General features: G+C 38.0%; 1 protein-coding gene across 1 annotated transcript in view; it reads right to left on the bottom strand.

Moving 5' to 3' along the window:
* LOC118740221 overlaps window positions 1–19521 on the bottom strand; it is a 125549-nt gene that overhangs the window by 93650 nt on the left and 12378 nt on the right. The window contains exon 2 of the mRNA XM_036471719.1: window positions 8459–10418. Coding sequence (XP_036327612.1) covers window positions 8459–9781 — 1323 coding nt within the window. The 5' untranslated portion in view covers window positions 9782–10418. The remainder of the gene's footprint in view (window positions 1–8458; window positions 10419–19521) is intronic.

Here is a 19521-nt window from a genome sequence, read left to right on the forward strand (position 1 = left end):
TGTGTTTAGTTAACATACTCGTATTTACATGAGAATTATGTAATGCATTGTACGAGTATTTATTAGACTTTGAACCGCAGCATAGTTTGTCAGTTGTCGTCGCACTTCAGATGAGGCCAATGTCGAATTTGTATGGTTGTATGTGACATATGTTGTGATGAAAGGAAAATGGCTAAATTTCTAAATTAAAATATGTCGAAATTCAAGCTGTTTCTAGGTTTCCTTGAAGACTTTTGATGAAAGGAAAACGAGGGAGCAGTTGGCACGGAAATTTATTTAAATCAGGTAGCTATAATATTATAAACTTCTTTTTTTTGTTGTTTTGTAGAAGCAATATGGCATCCACGTCACAATTGACACGTCACAGTTGACAGTTACACGTTCGAAAAAGCAGACGATTTAGTTTATTTATGAACCAGCATTAACAACAATAATATTGTCAACCTTGAAATTCAATTCATTCAAAATTCAGTTTTCGAGAGAAAGATTCTGCTGAAAAAATATTCAACGCGGACCGCAATGCTGGTAACAGAGGAAGGGGAAGGCCTTTACTGCGATAATCATCGGAATCATAAAATTTATTATATTTGAAGACTTCCGTAGCCAGTAAGTAGCTCAAGTAAATCCTAATATTTTTCCGAAGTGTTTTAAACTATAATAAATTTTATAATTTTTATTTGGTTTCGCACCTTAAATCACGTAGGTTACTTATATTTGAGCTCATAAATTACATTACTAATATCAAATGCAAAATGTAGATACCATTGAAAAATTACATCACTGATAAAATGTATGGTGTATGAGAGCAAACTTGTATTGCAATAACTTTTGAATAAACCTTAAAAATTTGCGAACTGATTGCATAGTACTTTTATAAAATAATATCAATCAGCGTTGCCACTTGAGAATATTTTAAGGTACCAAAAAGCCTACCAAATCAGTTTGCAAACTAACAAAAAATGTTTATCAATAAAACGAGATTTTGTTAAATTTACAGGTTTTGCAGATTAACAGTAGGTATAAATTAAAATACCAAATAATGTGGTTTACTGTGCTACATGAATACTTGAAGTTTACACAAAATAAAATCGGGCGTTTAAATAAATTAATTAACGTATCGTATAAAAAAAAATTATACATCTTTGAGATCCCTTTTTGCTGACCACATGTAATGTGCCTCAGCCTTTTGTACTAGTTCTTTACAGTGCATAATACTATTTATTGTACTGATGTTTAGTTTATTTCTGAGTTTGGTTTTTGGGCGCAGGCGAGTTTTCATCACTACGAGAATTTTCAGTATTTGCTAATTGACACATATGTACATGCCTACTTAGTCGCAATTTTTTATCTGAACAAGTCGTCGTTATTATTGTCCACACTTACTTCGGACGGTATATACCTGCAAATAAACAACGATTAAAAAGTAACTAATTTAAAGCAAAATTAACTTACTTGTCCATCACTAATATTTTCGCTTGTTTGTTAAATTCAATTGAAGAAAGGCGCGCAAATGCCAAGTTTTTGACATTTAACATCTTTTTTTCACTCTTTCTCTTGTCATTATTTCCTTTGCTTGCTATGAATACAGGGTTACCATTCATAGATATTTTTAGAGATACTATAAATAGTAGATAGCGCAGGCAGTATGCAATCTTAAGCAAATAAATTTTATTGCTCAATTTGGTTGCAATTTCACTTTTGCCTACCTAAAGCTTCATCCTACCAACCAAACTACCAAAGGATAATGAGCCTACCAATTTTGGTCCAATTGGACCAAAACGGCAACGCTGATATCAATACGTAAAGGGTGTCTCGGATGAGACTTCTCCTTTTCATAACAACCCCGGCAAATGTTTTAAGAACAATGATTGCCATGTCTGTTTCAGTTGCTATGTGGCAGAAGATCTAATTCATCGCTTAGTACTACCGTTCTCTTTCGTCAACAAGCATCTCGCCCGAATCCCAATCAAAACGAAATTCGTTACCGTTTCAGCCAATTGCGCCCACTGCTCGACTGAAGAGAATACCAATACACCCAAAGACCGGACAGCCAAATATTCGCCACTCAGCAGGTTATTTCTGAAGGATAAACGGCGGGTACTCTGAGTATAAGAAATTCTATAATTGCTCTTTCCAAGAACCAATGAACCACATACTCGTAACAGTTTGACTCTGAACAAACATACAGATATACACACATATTTGGTATTTAATGGACTGTTTAAAAAATTAATTAAATACCTCAAGTAAATATTTCTTGGAAAAACTAATACCGAGAAGAAAATTTGCATTTGTCGAATGTGTGTTAAAATAGCAAGCGAAAACACAGTGAAAAAGCTGTGTTAGTAAGCAATTGTAAAGCACGGAAATGCTGTCCTTCGTGTTTGTATGTTGTTGCAACACTTTGATGTGGTGCCACTGCCTTTTTCTATAACAGTTTCCGACACTTTCATGGTAAAACGGTGATGCTTTTTATGGGCTTCTTGGTTTCTATTATTATTATTGCAGTGATTGTGGGTAACAGTGAACGGTGGTTTCCGGTAATATGGTGATTGTTTTTGTAGGAACATTTTAATGCGTTTTACTCTGAAATGCAGCCATATACTTGCCTGTATGTAATCGCATTGCAATATCTATGTACACATAGTACTAGTAAATATGTGTCTAAACCTACATAAATATACTTGGGTACAGCGGTCGATATACCCACATTTACAAGTTAGTTGTGTTCGAGCGGCTATTCTTGTAAACTAACAAAAATACATACATTTTTATGTATATGTATATGTATCTATGTACATTAGAGTGGTCCAATTTTTTTTATGGGGGAAAAAATTTTATCCTATAAAACGAGGCGCCACCTTAGTTTTTTTTCCTTTTGATACCCGTAATGTCTACATCAACTTTCAATTTTCTACTATAACCAATACAGGGTGCTCAATGACTTTGAAATTCGCTACTGGATCGCTATGAAACTGGAAAAAATATTGGTGATTTTTATAAAAAGCCACTGTCGCCATGACAACTGGAAGTTGCGATATTTTTTTAGATAACTTAAATTTGAAATGTTCTTAGGTTGCTTAACCTATTGTTTGTTTAATATATGTACACAATACATCTAGAGTAAAATATGAGTATCATGAGCATCCCCTAAATTCATACTTAAAAACGTAAAGTTTGGTACCAGCACCTCTATCGGCAAGAGAACAAATTTTGGAAGGTGCCCCAAACCCTATCTCAGAAAAATTTTTTTTGGACCACTCTAATGTACATATGTATTTGTTTAAGTGTGCACACCCAGTAGGCAATTTAAGATTGCTTCTACATAAACATCTCTGGCAGGGCTTTTACACTCAGTTTTTTTCTTTTGCAAGTATTAGAGTACCCTTAAATACCTCAAATATTCGAAGGCAGATACCGGTCTGGTATGCATTTAAATTTGTTTGCTGTAAATTTTGTCCTTCTGAGGAAATCTTGAAATTCTGGCGATTTCAAACAAAAAAAAAGTATATGTAGAATCGAAGATGAAAGCCCTATATCTTCAAAAGCTCAAAAGAAAGGACTCCTATAAGACCACCTTATTGTTAATTTGTCCTACTATGTATATAATATGTATGTATGTGTACACTAAATGTATACATATATGAGATCTTGTTTGTGTTTGTTAATGACATGAAGCTAAGCATTTGGCGGTCGGCCGCAGGGCCTCGCGCCCAAAGCAGCGCTTGATAGGCCGCCAAACATGTTGACCCATTAAATTATGCGTCAACATGCTATAGAGCGGCGCGTACACACACACACTAATAAAACCATAAGCAATTATATGAACGCGAGGTTGGAATATTCCCGATTATACATACATACGTAAATTGAATTCATATAAATACCCAGTAAGCAGTTGATAGATGACGTAAGAAAAGTCCACTTTTTCAGCTCTTCCGACAGTAAGGCATGCTTGTTGTAAAAGGCGACAAAATTCTACTGGTTCGTGCATTAGGATGATGGTGGGAAGAACCCCCTCTGATACAAAGTCAGCTTGGCTAAACTACAGCCTAACAGTTGGGTTAAACTGCCATACTATGTGATAGATAAACTTCAGGATTATACTACACGTGGTACCCCCGCAATTGGAACTCTACCCTCACTTTAGGCAGGGTCATGGATTGTGAAGGGCCCAACCTGCAATCAAATTTAAAACTTATTTTATAATTTTTATTTTTTCGGTCAATAATAATCTTCATTTTTGGATTTTTATTTTTTCAATCAAATTTGTATGGTTATTTTTGATGTTTATTTTTTCGATCATATTATAATTTCAGATTTAATTTTTTCAGATCATAAACGATTTATAATGGTCAAAAATTATTGAAAGATTAAAAATAAAAAAAAATAACGATTTAATTTGACCGAAAAAGTTTAAACACATATTTAACGATTATTCTTGATCCAAAAAATAAAAACAAAAATGATTTTGCAATGCTCTATAAATAAAAATCGTCACTTAACCACTCTTTAGGCCTGATGGATACTTCACGGAGACAAACACTGAGACTATTTCAGATCTTTTGGAGATTCATTTTCTTAGAAATCAGGAGATATATATGTAGTTACATTCAACTTAGAAATGGTATGAAATGAATCTTTTTACAGCTTTAAATCGCCCAGTCCGGATGGCACTCTGCCTATTGTACTCAAAGTAAGTAGGTGCTGGGCTTTTATTGGTAGAATAGGAGAAGACTACCACCTGCCACCTCTACGGTATAAATCTCAGCTTGAAAGATGCTGCAGTCGCGACGTCGTTTGACAGACGATATGAATGACTGACATGTATGTAGTCCCATAAGTATTTACACACTGACACGGGTTCAATCCCTTATCACAAACCTCTCATAGAGCTCACTTTGCAGCCACACCCTGTACGATGGAACTAAGCGATTTGATTTTATCATTAATTACATATTTTTTATTGTACTTTTGAGATTGTTTTCTGGGTAACTTAATCCAATGGGTATAAGTATCGGCCGCTGTGGTGTAGTGGTAAGCAGTGCGCGCTTCCACTCCACAATGCCTGGGTTCAAACCCTGGTCAAAGCAACATCGCAAAAATATAGAAAAAAGGTTTTTTCTTAACAGCGGTCGTCCCTCGGCAGGCAATGGCAAACCTCCGAGTGTATTTCTGCCATGAAAAACAGCTTCTCATAAAAATACAATCGCCGTTCGGAGTCGGCGTAAAACTGTAGGTCCCTCCGCTTTGTGTGACAACATCAAGGCGCACGCCACAAATCGGAGGAGAAGCTCGGTCAAACACTAACATATGTGTAAGCGCCAATCTATTATTATTATTATAAGTATCACACCTACATATACATACTTGTATAATTGCTTGTCCGCAGCCAAATATTTCAAGTTGATGGTACATACTCAAATATGTAGCGGTAGCTCAGACAAACAATAACTAAGTAATTATGTACTTCACAATGCGGTAGGCACATGAAGTACTTGCAAATATAAGCCTCTTTATAGGCACCTGTATATGTGTAAGCATGAGTATTTTACTTTCATACTTTGACTCGTAAGAGGTCAAAGCACTGCGGCAGTCACGTTGGTAAGGTAGAAATTTGTGGAATTTCACGATTTTCTTCAAATTATTTTTTCCCGTTCCTTTCAACTTTATTCAGTTGACCATCGAACACGGAAACATTCTATACATTTGCAAACTATTATAGTTAAGGTTATTAAGAGTATTAAGAACTTATGTACGCTGAAAATTCTGTAAATTTGGTTGGCAACACTTATGCCGAAAAATGTGGAATATAGGATCATTGGTCGGTATGGGAATATCAGTGAATATTAAAGTTTGGAATACACCTCGAAAAATTATAATGATCCTGGAATCTCTTTATTGTTATCTTCAAGTTACTAGGCCCTGAACCTTTATTTTTTTTGTGTTGGAAAACCATTAGTTTTCTATTATCGCGAAAAAACTGAAACCAAACAGAATGGAGGAGTCCTGAAGAAAGTCCCAAATCGCCCAAACACAGCGTACCAAATAACTTGCTCCAAGTAAAAGGCGAATGGACGAGCAGCTGCTCCGGAATGCATATACTTCTCATGCAGGCCCACTTCTCTGAATGCTCCCTAGTCAAGGTAGTGAATAACCTACAGTTTTTTGCGCAATACGGGTAATTCCCCTTAGCCATATTTCTGATAGTAGCCAGGGCTCGATGGTCTCTTAATTATTCCAACTTTAAAAGCAATGTATAGAGCGGCTATAAGCCTCTGCCGTGTAAATCTTTTAACATCAAACCCAACGATTTCAGGCCATTACTGGTGCCTAGATACCTACCTACCTACCTAGAATACCTAGAATAATGCAATAGTAAGTCCGACGCTACCGGCTGCACAACACGTCCGTGAATAACGTCCGCAAGGATCGGACTATAACTGCAGATCAGGGAGACTCCTCTGTAAAAAAAAAACAAGTAAGAAAGTCTAAGTTCGAGCGGAGCCGATCATTAAATACCCGGCGCAAGTATTAAATATATGTTTTCCACCTTTCCGAAAGCTACCGCTACATGATAAGCCGGCGTGTATAAATTTTAAGTAAACTAGCGTCCTTAAATTTCAAAATATTGAAATTTCAAGCATTTCTGAAATTTACCGTTATATGAAAAGCGGCCGTAATTTTAGTCCGATTTCAACAATTTTCAATGGTTTACTTTTATGTGGCAAGCACAATAACCATACCGAGTTTGGTACAAATTGCTAGAACGGTTAGCGAGATACATATACGTGATCATAAGTGGGCGGTGCCACGCCCATTTTCCAAAATTTTATCATAAACGTATTTCCTGGCAAAGAATTGTTGCAACCATCATTTTGAATAAATTAGCTTTAATGTTTACTGATTTATCGAGGATTTCGTATTTCTCGAAATTACCGTTATATGGGATGTGGGCGTGGTTATTGTCCGATTTTGAAAATTTTCGGCCATCTGGTATGCTGTACCAGGACCAACAACTGTGCCAAGTTTGGAATAAATTGATGCAGCGGTTACCAAGATATACACATGTAACCATAAGTGGGCGTGGCTACGCCCATTTCCAAAAAAATGTTAATATTCTTATTTGTCGTCTAAAATTTATTATAAATATCAATTTTGAGTGAATTATCTTCAGTAGTTACTAAAATATCGCAGTTTTTGTATTTCTGAAAATTACCGTTATATGGGAGGGAGGCGTGGTTATTGTCCGATTTTTCCCATTTTCAATACCATCCGTCCTACTCCCGAAAGAAGTACACGTACCAAGTTTCGTTAAGATATCTTAATTTTTGCTCGAGTTATCGTGTGCACAGATGGACGGACAGACAGTCACCGCTTAATCGATTTCTCTTTTCATTCTGATCATTTATATATACATTTGTCTATATCTATCTCGATTCGTTTTGCCTGTTACAAACAACCGTTATGTGAACAAAGTTATAATACCCTTGTGCACAAGTGCGCTCGGGTATAAAAATCTAAATTCCAAAGGAAGTGGTATCACATCTACTATGGAACAGAGTAAGAAGTAAAAGGAAGCATATGCATGAGTATTATATTACGAGAAACGGCGATAGAGTGAAAACCTACATAGCCATTGGGGCTAGTAACTCTGACTAATCTTACTGCTAAATAGACTCTCCTGCTGAAGCAGCAGTCGCGGTATGGGAATAAAATCCACAAAATCTTAAGTAGTGTTATTTACCAGGAAACACTGTTCTCTATCTCTGCGATGCTTAATCTTAAATGGTATAACATTTTGAAAGACTGGATAGGAAATTTAATTTAAGATTTAGCATCGTTGAATGGTCGGAAAAGCTACAACGGTTTAATACTCCTGCACAAGGACTATCGTAAAAATTGGGGTGTGGCGTCTAAGATTTTCGCTTGAAAATGGACAAATTTCACGACACGTATCCCCTTTAGGCAAATATGTTGATAAGACGCGGTCAATGAAAGATGATCAATCTATATTAAAACTTAACTTGAAGTTGTTACCGAACATTTTCTGATTGGATGACATATAGCCATACTGGGGGCATCCTTGAGAAGTCCATCCTCCTTCTCTGCCATTGACTGGCACCAGCAACACGAAGACCCAAAACCATTTGCAGTTATTCCTTCAATGATTTGAATGACCGCAGAGCAATAAATATTATACAGAATTTAACTCGCTTATTTGCTTAGTCTAAATTAGTCACATGAAGGACTCTCGCCGAGTTTAGCCCACCCTACCCTATAAAATCTGATGGCGATTTACTAATAGAAAGTTCTTATTCAGTAAATGAAAATTTGGAAAACTGGCACTTATTACACTGTAAATAGTTAGCTATTGAAGTGCCAAGCAAAGCCTAGTCACAGAGGCAGACCCCTGCTGTTGTTTTCTTGATAAAATAAAATAATATACAACACTCACCTGCAGATGATCCAGCAACGCCTCCAGTCCCCGATCGCTAATCGATGAACAGCGTAAACTCAATGAATGTATGTGCTTGGAGGCTAACGGGAATGAGTGCACCACGTCGAGCGCATCCTCATCTGAGGCTCCCACTAACGCGAGCGCATGAAAACCGCGACGTATCAACGAATTATACAGCTTCACACGATCACAGCTCGGTATTTGACGCAATTCGCGACATTGCAATGTCGGCAATAGACCCGACCAATAACGCGGACTGCGATAGAGTATGTCGCGCCATTTCATGCAAACCTGAGCCAACGTACGACGCTCATAAGACGAAAAGTAAAGGAAAAAGCGATTCAAGAAGCGATCGTCGAGCAGCAACGCCTCAATGCTGGTTATGGGAGGCGGGTGTTTGTGCAGAATCAGCGCAGACTGTGTAACGGCAGCGGCCAGTTGTGAAGCGTTTGAAGCGCCGCCAGCAGCGCCCGTCGGCAAGACACCCGCAACACTGCCGCCCACACCGCCAACTCCACCACCCGCATATGGATGATGTAGATGTGGATTGGGCAGTTGCTTGCGCAACTGCAGTGGCGTGCCACCACTCACAGATTGATTTGCTACCGATTTTTGAGCCGCCACTAAGCCCATGGTTGTGAACTGCGGCTGGCCGGGTATAGTGATGTTCATTTGCTTGGCGATCGAGTTAACAGTGGGCGCTGGTGGTGCGCCAAGTGGATGGCCAAGCACAGGCGGTGGGCCACCTATCATATTGGAATTGGAATTCACCAGTGTCGAGCTGGCAATCTGTGTTTGCAGTGGATGTTGTGACGGTGGCGGCGGCGATGGCTGCTGCGAATGTTGATGCGGATGTGACGGCTGCTGGGCCTGTGGCGCCGACTGCTGTTGCTGCAGTAGCTGCATGTTGCCGCCAGTACCGACAACGCCAACATTGTGAGGGAGTGTGGGACTTGAGGGTGCGGACAGGCCGCCTGTGGGAGTGTGCGTGCCACTAGCACCACCGCCGCGTGAAGGTTTGTCGGGTGTGGCGGTTGGGTTGCTGTTCGAATTGTTGCTTGCATTGCTATTGTTGCTGTTGTTACTGGTATTGTTGTTGCTGCTGCTACTACCGCCACAGAGCGCATTTGTGACACGTTCCATTACTGAGGTTTTGCCACTACCACCACTAGACGAAGAAGAGGATTGAGTAGAGGAGGAGGAGGACGAATTAGAACCGCTGCCATGATGATGTTTCGAACGCAGGCCAAGACCGTTAATGCGTTTCGAGAGTTCAGCGGATGCACGTTCGACCACGCCCTGCGCCGATATCGAGGACATGGTATGCTGGAATAAATGCACTTTGAGGCGTGCGTTTCACCAGCCGCAAGAGGAAGAGAAAGAAGAGCACAATCGAGTGATTTTCTGTTTATTTGAACACTACTTTTTTTAGGAATTGTGGGTGGCGTCGTCGACGCTGCCACCACACACTACGCGTAAACCGCAGTCTTCGACTCCCACGCGTTTATTATTAAAAATAAGCTTGACAAGTACGCGCACTCATTCACCGATATTGTTTATCGTATATTTCTATATGTTTCTATTTCTATATCTCTTCACATTCATTCGTTCTCGCGCATTTGTATAATTTTAATAGCCTTCAAAAGCGTTGCCGTAATCGCCTTTCATATTTCAGCTACCAACTAACACTAGTTTCTATTTACTCTCTTCACTTCTCTCAGCAAAATGCATGCAACACGCTTTTTTCGCCAGCTATTTCTGCATCTATTGTGTCTTTTTCATGCAGCACACGTTCATTGTGTTCGTTCTCCACCAATTTGTTAAACTTTTGTTCTACTTTTGCTCTATGCTCGATGCAGCCTTTTCCAAAATAAAAAAAAGACGAACAGCAGCAGCAGTATGTCACTTCTATTGTGTTTTACGTGCAACGTTTTCACTTCCAATTTGTTTAAGTGTCCTTGAAATAGAAAAGAAGCACAATAAAGTTAAAATTGTATTACAAACTTTTTTTGGGCGTAGTCGGCAGTGTGTTAGTATTATAGTTATGTACTTATATAAAGTTAGAGAAAGTTGCGTTACCTTGTATTTCTTGTGTTATTAGAAAGAGAACCGAAAAATTACAGTTGCTACTAAATAGGAGCCTGAGATTTACTGCAGTTGTTTCAAACAAAAAAATGTGATGTAACGGGAGCTTTAGTACAAATAATTTGAAAAATAGAAGTTTTTCTTTGTTTAAAAGACGATAGTGCATTGGCGATAGCGCAAAATATAAAAGAAAATGGCTGACACCGTCAACAAAAAAAAAAAAAATACAAAAATCAATGGTAAGTCGTAGCTACTTCAAACTTGATATTTATTATGCTAACCTTGAATGGGCTACATTTTTTTTTTATTTATTTGTTGTGTTTAATTTTTTGTAAAAAAATTAGCGGAAACAATTTTTCACTTAATGAGATCCCTTGTGACACCACAGCGGTCCCAAATATGGGCCTAAATGTGCTGGTATGTTCTTTTTTCAAACGACAACGACATTTTCTAGAAGAGGAATTGGGAGAAATGCATTGCCTTATGAGACAACATACTCAAATTATGAGTGATAAGATATGATATAATAAAGCGATGAGGTCATAGTGTTTCCAACAAGGAGATTTAATGTTTCTATACAATCTGCAACGTAAGAAACATTTGCACTCAAAAATACAGTGTAACTGGGAAGGTTATCAAACGGCTGAATGACGTATTGCACCGAATCTAGACCGATGGGCGACCTGGAAACAAGATGAAGGTGGTCCACGCGCAGAGACTTCGTTTGGAGGCGGAGGGCAGCGTGGCGAATACTGCGAACACGCAAATAAAAGTTCAAAGCGACAACCAGAAATTGACAGAATGATCGATAAAAACCGTAGAAGCTTCGTTAGCGAGGAACATCAACAAGAATTTTCCAGAAATTGCAAAATAAATATGCTGACTAGAAACACAGGATGGCGCAGGTATATAAAAGTGCACAGAGAGTTCTGTTTTAAAACAGAAATCTACGAGAACAGAGAGTTCCGTTGTGTAATGCAAGTTACGGAGTGAAAATTTGAAGTTCTGTAAATTGTTTGTTGTACAATAAAGCTAGTTGTATGTTTATTGGATTTTGTAAAACATTAAATAAAATAAAACCTAACTCCAGAGAAAGGGCTTCCAAAGTTTATGGTCGAAAATATGGGTTAAAGAGTACAGTAAAACCCGCTTAAGTATCTCACGAAAAATGTCAGCTTTTTGAGGTACTTAGACGGGTTGGGTACTTAAAAGAAATCGCTTAAGTACCTCGAGAGGGATCTTCTTCAGATTACATTAAAATACTCACGGTGCCCAAAAATGTTGAATACTTAAGCGGGTTAGGTACTTAAGTGGGGGGGGGGGGGGCTACTTAAGCGGGTTTCACTGTAAATACTTTAACGAAAAGCGATGCTACCCAATCCGTACTAACTTAGTCAACACTAATGAAATTTTAATTTTTACTCGCCACTTACGGTTACTAATTGCTGCCACAGTCATTCACTTGTTTCTTCTTGAACAGGTCTCAAATCTTAAAAGTTTCTCTATGTGAAAATCTGCATTGGTCAACAGAAAAATTACTTATTTTTTCTTTCTGCACACAACTTTAGCAACAAAGTACCGCGGCACATTCAGTAATTGCCACTTTCTGTCATTTCCGTTAAAGTTTATTACATCCATTCTTTTACTGCAGCCGCAATGCCAATGCGTCGCGTTAATTAACAGACCCAAGCAATGAAATGAAAATAAGAGTAGCGGAAAGAGTCAAAGTAAAAATGTGGCATACTGAGTAATATTTATATGTAGAATTGTTAGAGGAAAGTTGCGGAAAATAAAAAGTGGAACGGAAACGTTCACCAACTGCCCTTTGAATGCATAGTGCATAAGCGTCTTGAAAGGCAAACACTTGAAGAAATGAGCGAACGACAAGGCCTTTATGATGACTGGCGACATTAGAGCCATATTATTACAATTATTCAAGCAGCTGTGCGAAGTCGTGGTCCATAAATGCTAGTGTAATGAAATTTGTTTTGAAAAGAATCAAATAGTTTTCATTTTTTCTTCTGCCGCAGGACCTTTCAATGAATGCTACAGCTGTGAAATGCAAGATTTTTCTAATTTACTTTTGTCGTTTGCATCCACTTTTATTTTCATAACAAAATAAAAGAATTTTTTTCAACTTCACTACTTGCCCGTCCGCATGTTTATATTTAAATTTTCTTCACTTATGTACCTACTCATCTCTTTTCGCTAAAAATTTTTGCTTTGCAGTACTATTCTGATTTGCTACTTGTAAATGTTTGCAACGCCTTGAATTACTTGTGGTTTCTTTGGAAATCACATTAAAAGCAATATGTCCAATAAATAGAGTTGGAACTATCCGCATATTCGAATATCCGGATATCCATGCGGTTTATACGTTGACACGAATAAAATCCGTATAGTATGGATACCCGGTTATTATTTGTTTGTGCAATTATTCGGATATCCGGATTTACGAATATTCGGTTAATATTCGTATTTTCGGATATCCCAAAAAAAAATCAACAAATTGATTAACAATATTCGTTTATTCAATTATGCATACTGTAGACAGACTAAGCTCTTGTCGGACTTGAAATTGACCCTTTGGATCTTGGATCTGGAATTGAGAACTTCCTGGGTCTCAACCATGCTTCGTACAATGATTGTAAATGCTAAGTTAGGCAACAGAGAAGTTACCAGGTGTCCTAAACAGGGGACTCCATTAGGCGGTGTACTGTTTCCGCTGTTGTGGTTCTACGGATTAAAAACTATTCTTCTAAGACACCACAGTGATTGTGGTAAACGGATAGTGCATCAATATGATAAGCGGAATGCTTAAAGGAGCACTACGGAAACTTATTATATTCTGTATAAGAATAACCAGCGTACTTGAATAGCTCAGTAGGCAATGCTGCCGCCAAAATAGGGTACCACAATGTGTTACAGTTTGCCACGAGAAGTGCGATGTTTTTCAACTGAAACTGCTCTTGGTACTCAGTGATTAGCTCTCTAATGTCGTCGTATTTTATCTGGTAACGCTATGGGCCTAAATGCCCTCTGCGAAGCCACGCAGATGCTAGCCACCTTACCTAACCTAACCTGACGGGTAGATGGGTCATGGGGCCTTCATCTGAAATAGGTTCAGCTGCATATCTGCAATTTATCACTGAATAACTTTTGACATTGCTGAACAATTATTTCTTCTAAATATATTTGGGTTACTTAGCAACTCCATTGTGAATTCTTGTCTCGCAGAGAATAAGATAAAGGAAACACTTTTACCGTTCAAAAATATGAGTTTATCGGGCGCGATATGTTGGCAATACTTTATAAGAGCGTACAATTGCTGGCGTATGCCGACGACATCGATATTATCGGTAAAAACAAGGGCTACGTCTGTTCTGCCTTCTCGGGATTGGATAGAGAAGCAAAGCGAATGGGTCTGGTGGTGAACGAGGACAAAACGAAGTATCTCCTGTCAGCACACAAACAGTCAGAGCATACGCGTCTTGGCACCCACGTCACTGTTGACAGTTACAAGTTTGAAAAAGTAGACGACTTCGTTTATTTGGGAACCAGCATTAACACCAATAATAGTGTCAGCCTTGAAATCCAACGGAGAATCACTCTTGCCAACAAGTGCTACTTTGGGCTGAGTAGGCAATTGAGAAGTAAAGTCCTCTCTCGTCGTACAAAGATCACACTCTATAAGTCACTCACCATGCCTGTGCTGGTGTATGGCGCGGAAGCATGGACAATGAAAGCATCTGATGAGGCGGCTCTTGGAGTTTTCGAGAGAAAGATTCTGCGAAAGATTTACGGACCTTTACGCGTTGGTGATGGCGAATATCGCAGACGATTTAACGATGAGCTGTTTGAGCTTTACAACGATATAGACATAGTGCAGCGAATTAAAATTCAGCGGCTCCGCTGGCTTGGCCATGTCGTTCGGATGGACAGAAACGCTCCTGCTCTGAAAATATTCAACGCGGGCCGCGATGCTGGTAACAGGGGAAGAGGAAGGCCTCCTCTGCGTTGGAAAGATCAGGTGGAGAAGGACTTGGCTTCACTTGGCATTTTCAATTGGCGTCAGTTAGCACAGAAGAGAAATGACTGGCGTGCTGTTTTGGACTCGGCCAAAATCGCTTAGGCGGTTACAGCGCCAAATAAGAAGAAGAAGAAGATGTTGGCAGACGTATTCCTGAACTTATTGGCATTTCACAATCTGCTTTTATTACTTTTTCATAAATTTCAGGCATTGAAAGTTTTACAATTTTGAAGAAGCACAAAATGTATTCTAAACCATAAAAAGTAAGTAGCTTACACTTGACACAGCCATTCAAGACTTTAAAGAGCTATTTTTGGCCATAATTTTTTATTTGTTTAAAAATAATATATAATTTTTCAGTACGTTTACTAAACTAATATCTTTTTCATTACCCAAAATAATTAATTGGCTAAACTTTGACTTACTTTAAGAGCACGTTTTATTGAATAAAAAGTATAAGTAGAAGAATAAAAAGTAAGAGATTTTTGTATCAAAACATATTTGCTCCCTCCGACACAAAATATATTTGTTGGCCTAAAGGCATCCTACACACATTTATATATTTGTTTGCACAGACAGCTTAAAAACCAACTTTATACAGAACACAAGACTATGATGGGACCACTTCATTTAGGCTTCCACGCAAATACAGATATTCATCATTTTAATTGCCTAGGCAAAGCAGGACTCCACAGCTGCACGGCCGACCCACTACATAGGCTGACGCATAGCAGTAAAATCAAAAAGCAGCGCTAAAATTAAAGGCATTAAAACAACAGTAGACCCGTTTCTACAGCCAGCGGCAGTGTAAAAGAGCCATTTTACTCAACGAATTTTAAACTCTCATACCTACCACCAGCGCGCTTTACAGGTTTGTTTTGTACGCCGCATTGGCTTTTGAGTGGATTTCATCGACGCAACGTTGAAAGCCAAAAGTCAAAGCAGCCACTACTCAACTCAAATAGGAAGAGTGCAAATGGACACAGTGCGGAAAACTAAATAAATAATATTTCATAAAGTTCATTGCACTGCGTATGGACGCCGTGTTGTATGAGTAACCTCAAAAAGGCAGTTGCAGCGATTGTGACTACCTCAAAACTTATTTGTGTTGACTGGTCCACTACAGCCAGCTAGCTGCGTAGCCACTTAACCAAATTGGAATATTATCGTCAGTCGACAATCTCAAGTAAATAACTACAAGGAGACACACAAAAGTAAGAAATAGAGATATAAGTGTGTTTACAGTGATGGCGAGATAGGCGGTAGATTTCAAAGGAGAGTGAAAGAACACCAATGGTGAGTTATTAAGTATATTATTTGCATAGCAAAATGGATAGGAAATTTACCAGTAAAAAGAAGGGAGTATATAAAAACATGTAAATAATGAGCGAACAAAACGGATATTATCAGGAAAAACCGCGTCATCGGGAAATTGACTGAATACTGACATAAAAAAACTGAATGTATCCATTTATTTCGACGCTTCCTGGAAAAACTCTAATATTTGTATATACATACATACACATGTAGGTCGGTCAAATAGATGGACACAGTATTCCCATACATGTGCATACATCTTAATGCTTTGCACGTGTATAAGTGCTTAACTTCCCACATAATTAAACCGAACCACAAACATATACGGTCGCTCAGGTGTGTCAATAAAGTTCGTTGAGCTCTAGGTAAACAAAAAAAATAACATTCGTGTATTCCGAGAATGTCCAAAGCAGCTGCAAAAAGAATTCACATTTTCGCAAACCAATCGCCACTTAACTATCCACCTCAAACGATAAGCCACAGGAAAGTTTGCGTGACCATACCGCTCCCACCGCCATCTACATACATACATATTTTTCTGTTCGGCATTACGTACACTATCCCTTTTCAGCTTGTTTGTTTAACAGCTTTGTAGTGTTGAGCCATACTGATGCTGTAACTGCTGGACTTAAATGTAGAATTAGCTGAAAGAATGAATCAATGGACGAATGAATGATTGTATGAACTGCATTGACAAATCCTCCTAGCATTATGGTCAAAATTTCTTTTTTTCGCCAAACACTAACAAATTGCGCCAATTTTCTTCGAATTTCCCTGTTTCAACATTTCATCTTTCGGAGCTGAGAAAAATTCAATGGCAAAGCCAATCGTGTTTGTTTGTTCGTTTGCGGGTTCCACTGTATTGGCTTTTGTGGTGCTCAAAGACATGTTCTGTTGCCACAAAATCATCAGTTGATTACGAAAAAATTTCCAAGGTACCGTATACGGTTACATTTAGTCATATACATACCCTTGTGGTCAGCTGATTAAGTTAAGTGGCATTTTGACCAGTTTTGGCTATTTTTCTTTTGTTTATTTCATATTTGTAACTTGTTTATAAAGTTCTAGCATATTACAAAACTGCTTACAAAAATTATAAAAATTCAACAAACTTTAACAATTACACCCAAAAATTTTAAACTTTTTATTAAATAATTTTGGACATATTAAAGGTATGCAGTTTTATAGCCCATTAAATTTTAGTAGGTTAAAGTGCGAGTCTCAAGGCGCCAGAAAATCGCGTTGATCTTTTAAAATTTTATTTAGGACTGCCTCAAAGCCCATGAAGTTTTCCATGTATCTTATATGAGGAAAAAGAATTTCTCGTAGAAATGGTATAGAATTCTTGAAAATCAATATTTTTCGATCGGAAATCCCTGTTTCTCTTCATTTGTTTATTTTACCATATTTTAATACTAACGATTGTTTGACCTTGACGCTTGATGCTCTTACTCATGGTACATCGTGAGGAGATAGCCGAATGAACCTTACTAGCAGTCTGCTGCTGGATACCCCACCTGTACTGTGCTTAAGTGACAGGCTACTTGTAACCGACAGCATCTGTAAATTTTTCTATCGTCATAAACTAATGACAAATCCTTTTACCTTTAGTGGATGAAGTTGAACGAATAACCGACGCGTGCAAATACAAGCAACCGGGCATTTAAGTACAAGAGGTGTGTAGTGGCTTATGCCACTTTCAAAATAAGCGGCTCATATGTTGATTACTCGAACAACTTGTCAACAACTATACCTTTCTGACTAATTAAGCAAATGTCTATGTAGTACTTTTCCAACATGTTTTTTACTTCCCACATTTATATGGCTTTTCTACTAATTAAGCTTAGCAGCCTTAATGCACTAAATCTTAGTTAAGCAGTCGTTGATTGACGCAACATCAGCTAAAGTAATTAATCAGCAAACAAATTTTTTAAGTTTGCCAGCTAACAGGCTCTTGTACGCCTTGAATGCCAAAAGTTTGTAAGAAGTAATAATTATAATAAGTCCCTATTTTTATGAGGAGGGTTGGCCAGTTTTTACCGAGAAGTAGTCGATATAAACAAAGTTTTTATGATGTGAATTTGTAATATCGTTGAACAACATAACCGTTCATACCGATCGTTCGCCTGATCGAAATAACGTCAAAATTTTGTTTTATAGGGTTTGCTCTTCGGCAGGGGCAATGACCAAACTTCTAACGAAGCTCTGCAGTAAGAAAGTTTCTCACAAAAATCGTTTGCCGTTCCGCTCAGTGAAGGAATTGATGGTACAATTGTACTTTTTTGGTACATTTTTAATCTCAGAGGTACATTGGTACTACATCGACATTTTTGATACAATTTTGTCAAAATACGGCACTGCGCTAAATTCTCTCGAAAAAACCACTTTGAATAAGTGAAAATTTAAATGTTTTTGCAAGAAAATATACTCATCCTTTTTCTACTTCATACAAGTAAATACGTGGTGTTTATTAAAAACCAAAGACTTGCTAAAATCAGTAAACAGTTGCTGTTATAATATAAAACGAACAAAAGACTAAATATTTTGCAAAATATTTTTGTGAAGCTTCGATTGCATTAAATGCAACTCTGTTTTGTAAAGTTTTTGTGTTAATTGCACTTAATAAACATACTTGTATGCTTTTGTTGATTGCCTTGATATATCCATTTGTAGTGGAAACTTAGAGTACAACTTCACAAAACGCTTTTCATGCGTAAAGGATGGTATTTCATGGTCATCGATGATACGCAGTCTTACATCATGCTTTGCTATTACACAAGGACCACCAGTGATAACCCCCACCAGAAGTGAGAAGTTTAACATGCTTAGTCTCACGAGCTCCCTGGACCGCCCTCGGTCTACAGGTGGCCAGAACGACTTAGCCACCTTGCATTCCAAGGTCTTTGTCCAGCGCACGCAGAGCTGACTAAACGTCCATCTGTCCAGAAGTAGACCGCATGAGGTCAGGGGAGCACCCAAACCTTGAGCGATTTCTCAAGTGTTCCCTGTATTGTAAAAGTGTTACACTACTGCTTGGAAAACGCTACAGTGATCTGGAGGCCTGAACTTTATGTTGATGGACAATTTTTTCTTTTTACTCTATTGAATGAAAACAAAAATTCTATCAGCTGTTCGGGTAGCTTGAAAGGTTCTGGAAACTTTCTGTTCGCATACTATACTGGCGAAAAATTCTCTAGTGAGATTTTAAACGAACGTACCTATACAGAAGTTTACTTAATTTAAAAATATATATGTTCGTACTTTTTCGGCTGATTTGGTACATTTTTTTTTGCCATTTGGTACAAAATTAAAAAACGCATTTATCGTCCCTGCTCCATCTATGTACCAAACTTTTCGAAGCCGCGTACACACATACATACACCTATACATAAATTGTATGTATGTACTGCATAAAAAAGTAATAACCGAAGGCTTTTACTGTGATAATCTCTTTTGCTTGTATTTACACTAGCAAAACACTACTTTGTTTGCTTCTTCTGTTTTTTGTTGAAACAACGCCACTACACAATTCTTCCATTAGAATAGTAAACGAAATGAAATTATAATCATCTAAACATGTTACCTAAGTAAATTTGATTTACATTGCTCTGGGTCAGTGCTTCATTTA

This window comes from Rhagoletis pomonella, unplaced genomic scaffold (genome assembly GCF_013731165.1).
Source record: "Rhagoletis pomonella isolate Grant_MI unplaced genomic scaffold, Rhpom_1.0 Rhpom_scaffold_00005, whole genome shotgun sequence".
Taxonomy (NCBI): domain Eukaryota; kingdom Metazoa; phylum Arthropoda; class Insecta; order Diptera; family Tephritidae; genus Rhagoletis; species Rhagoletis pomonella.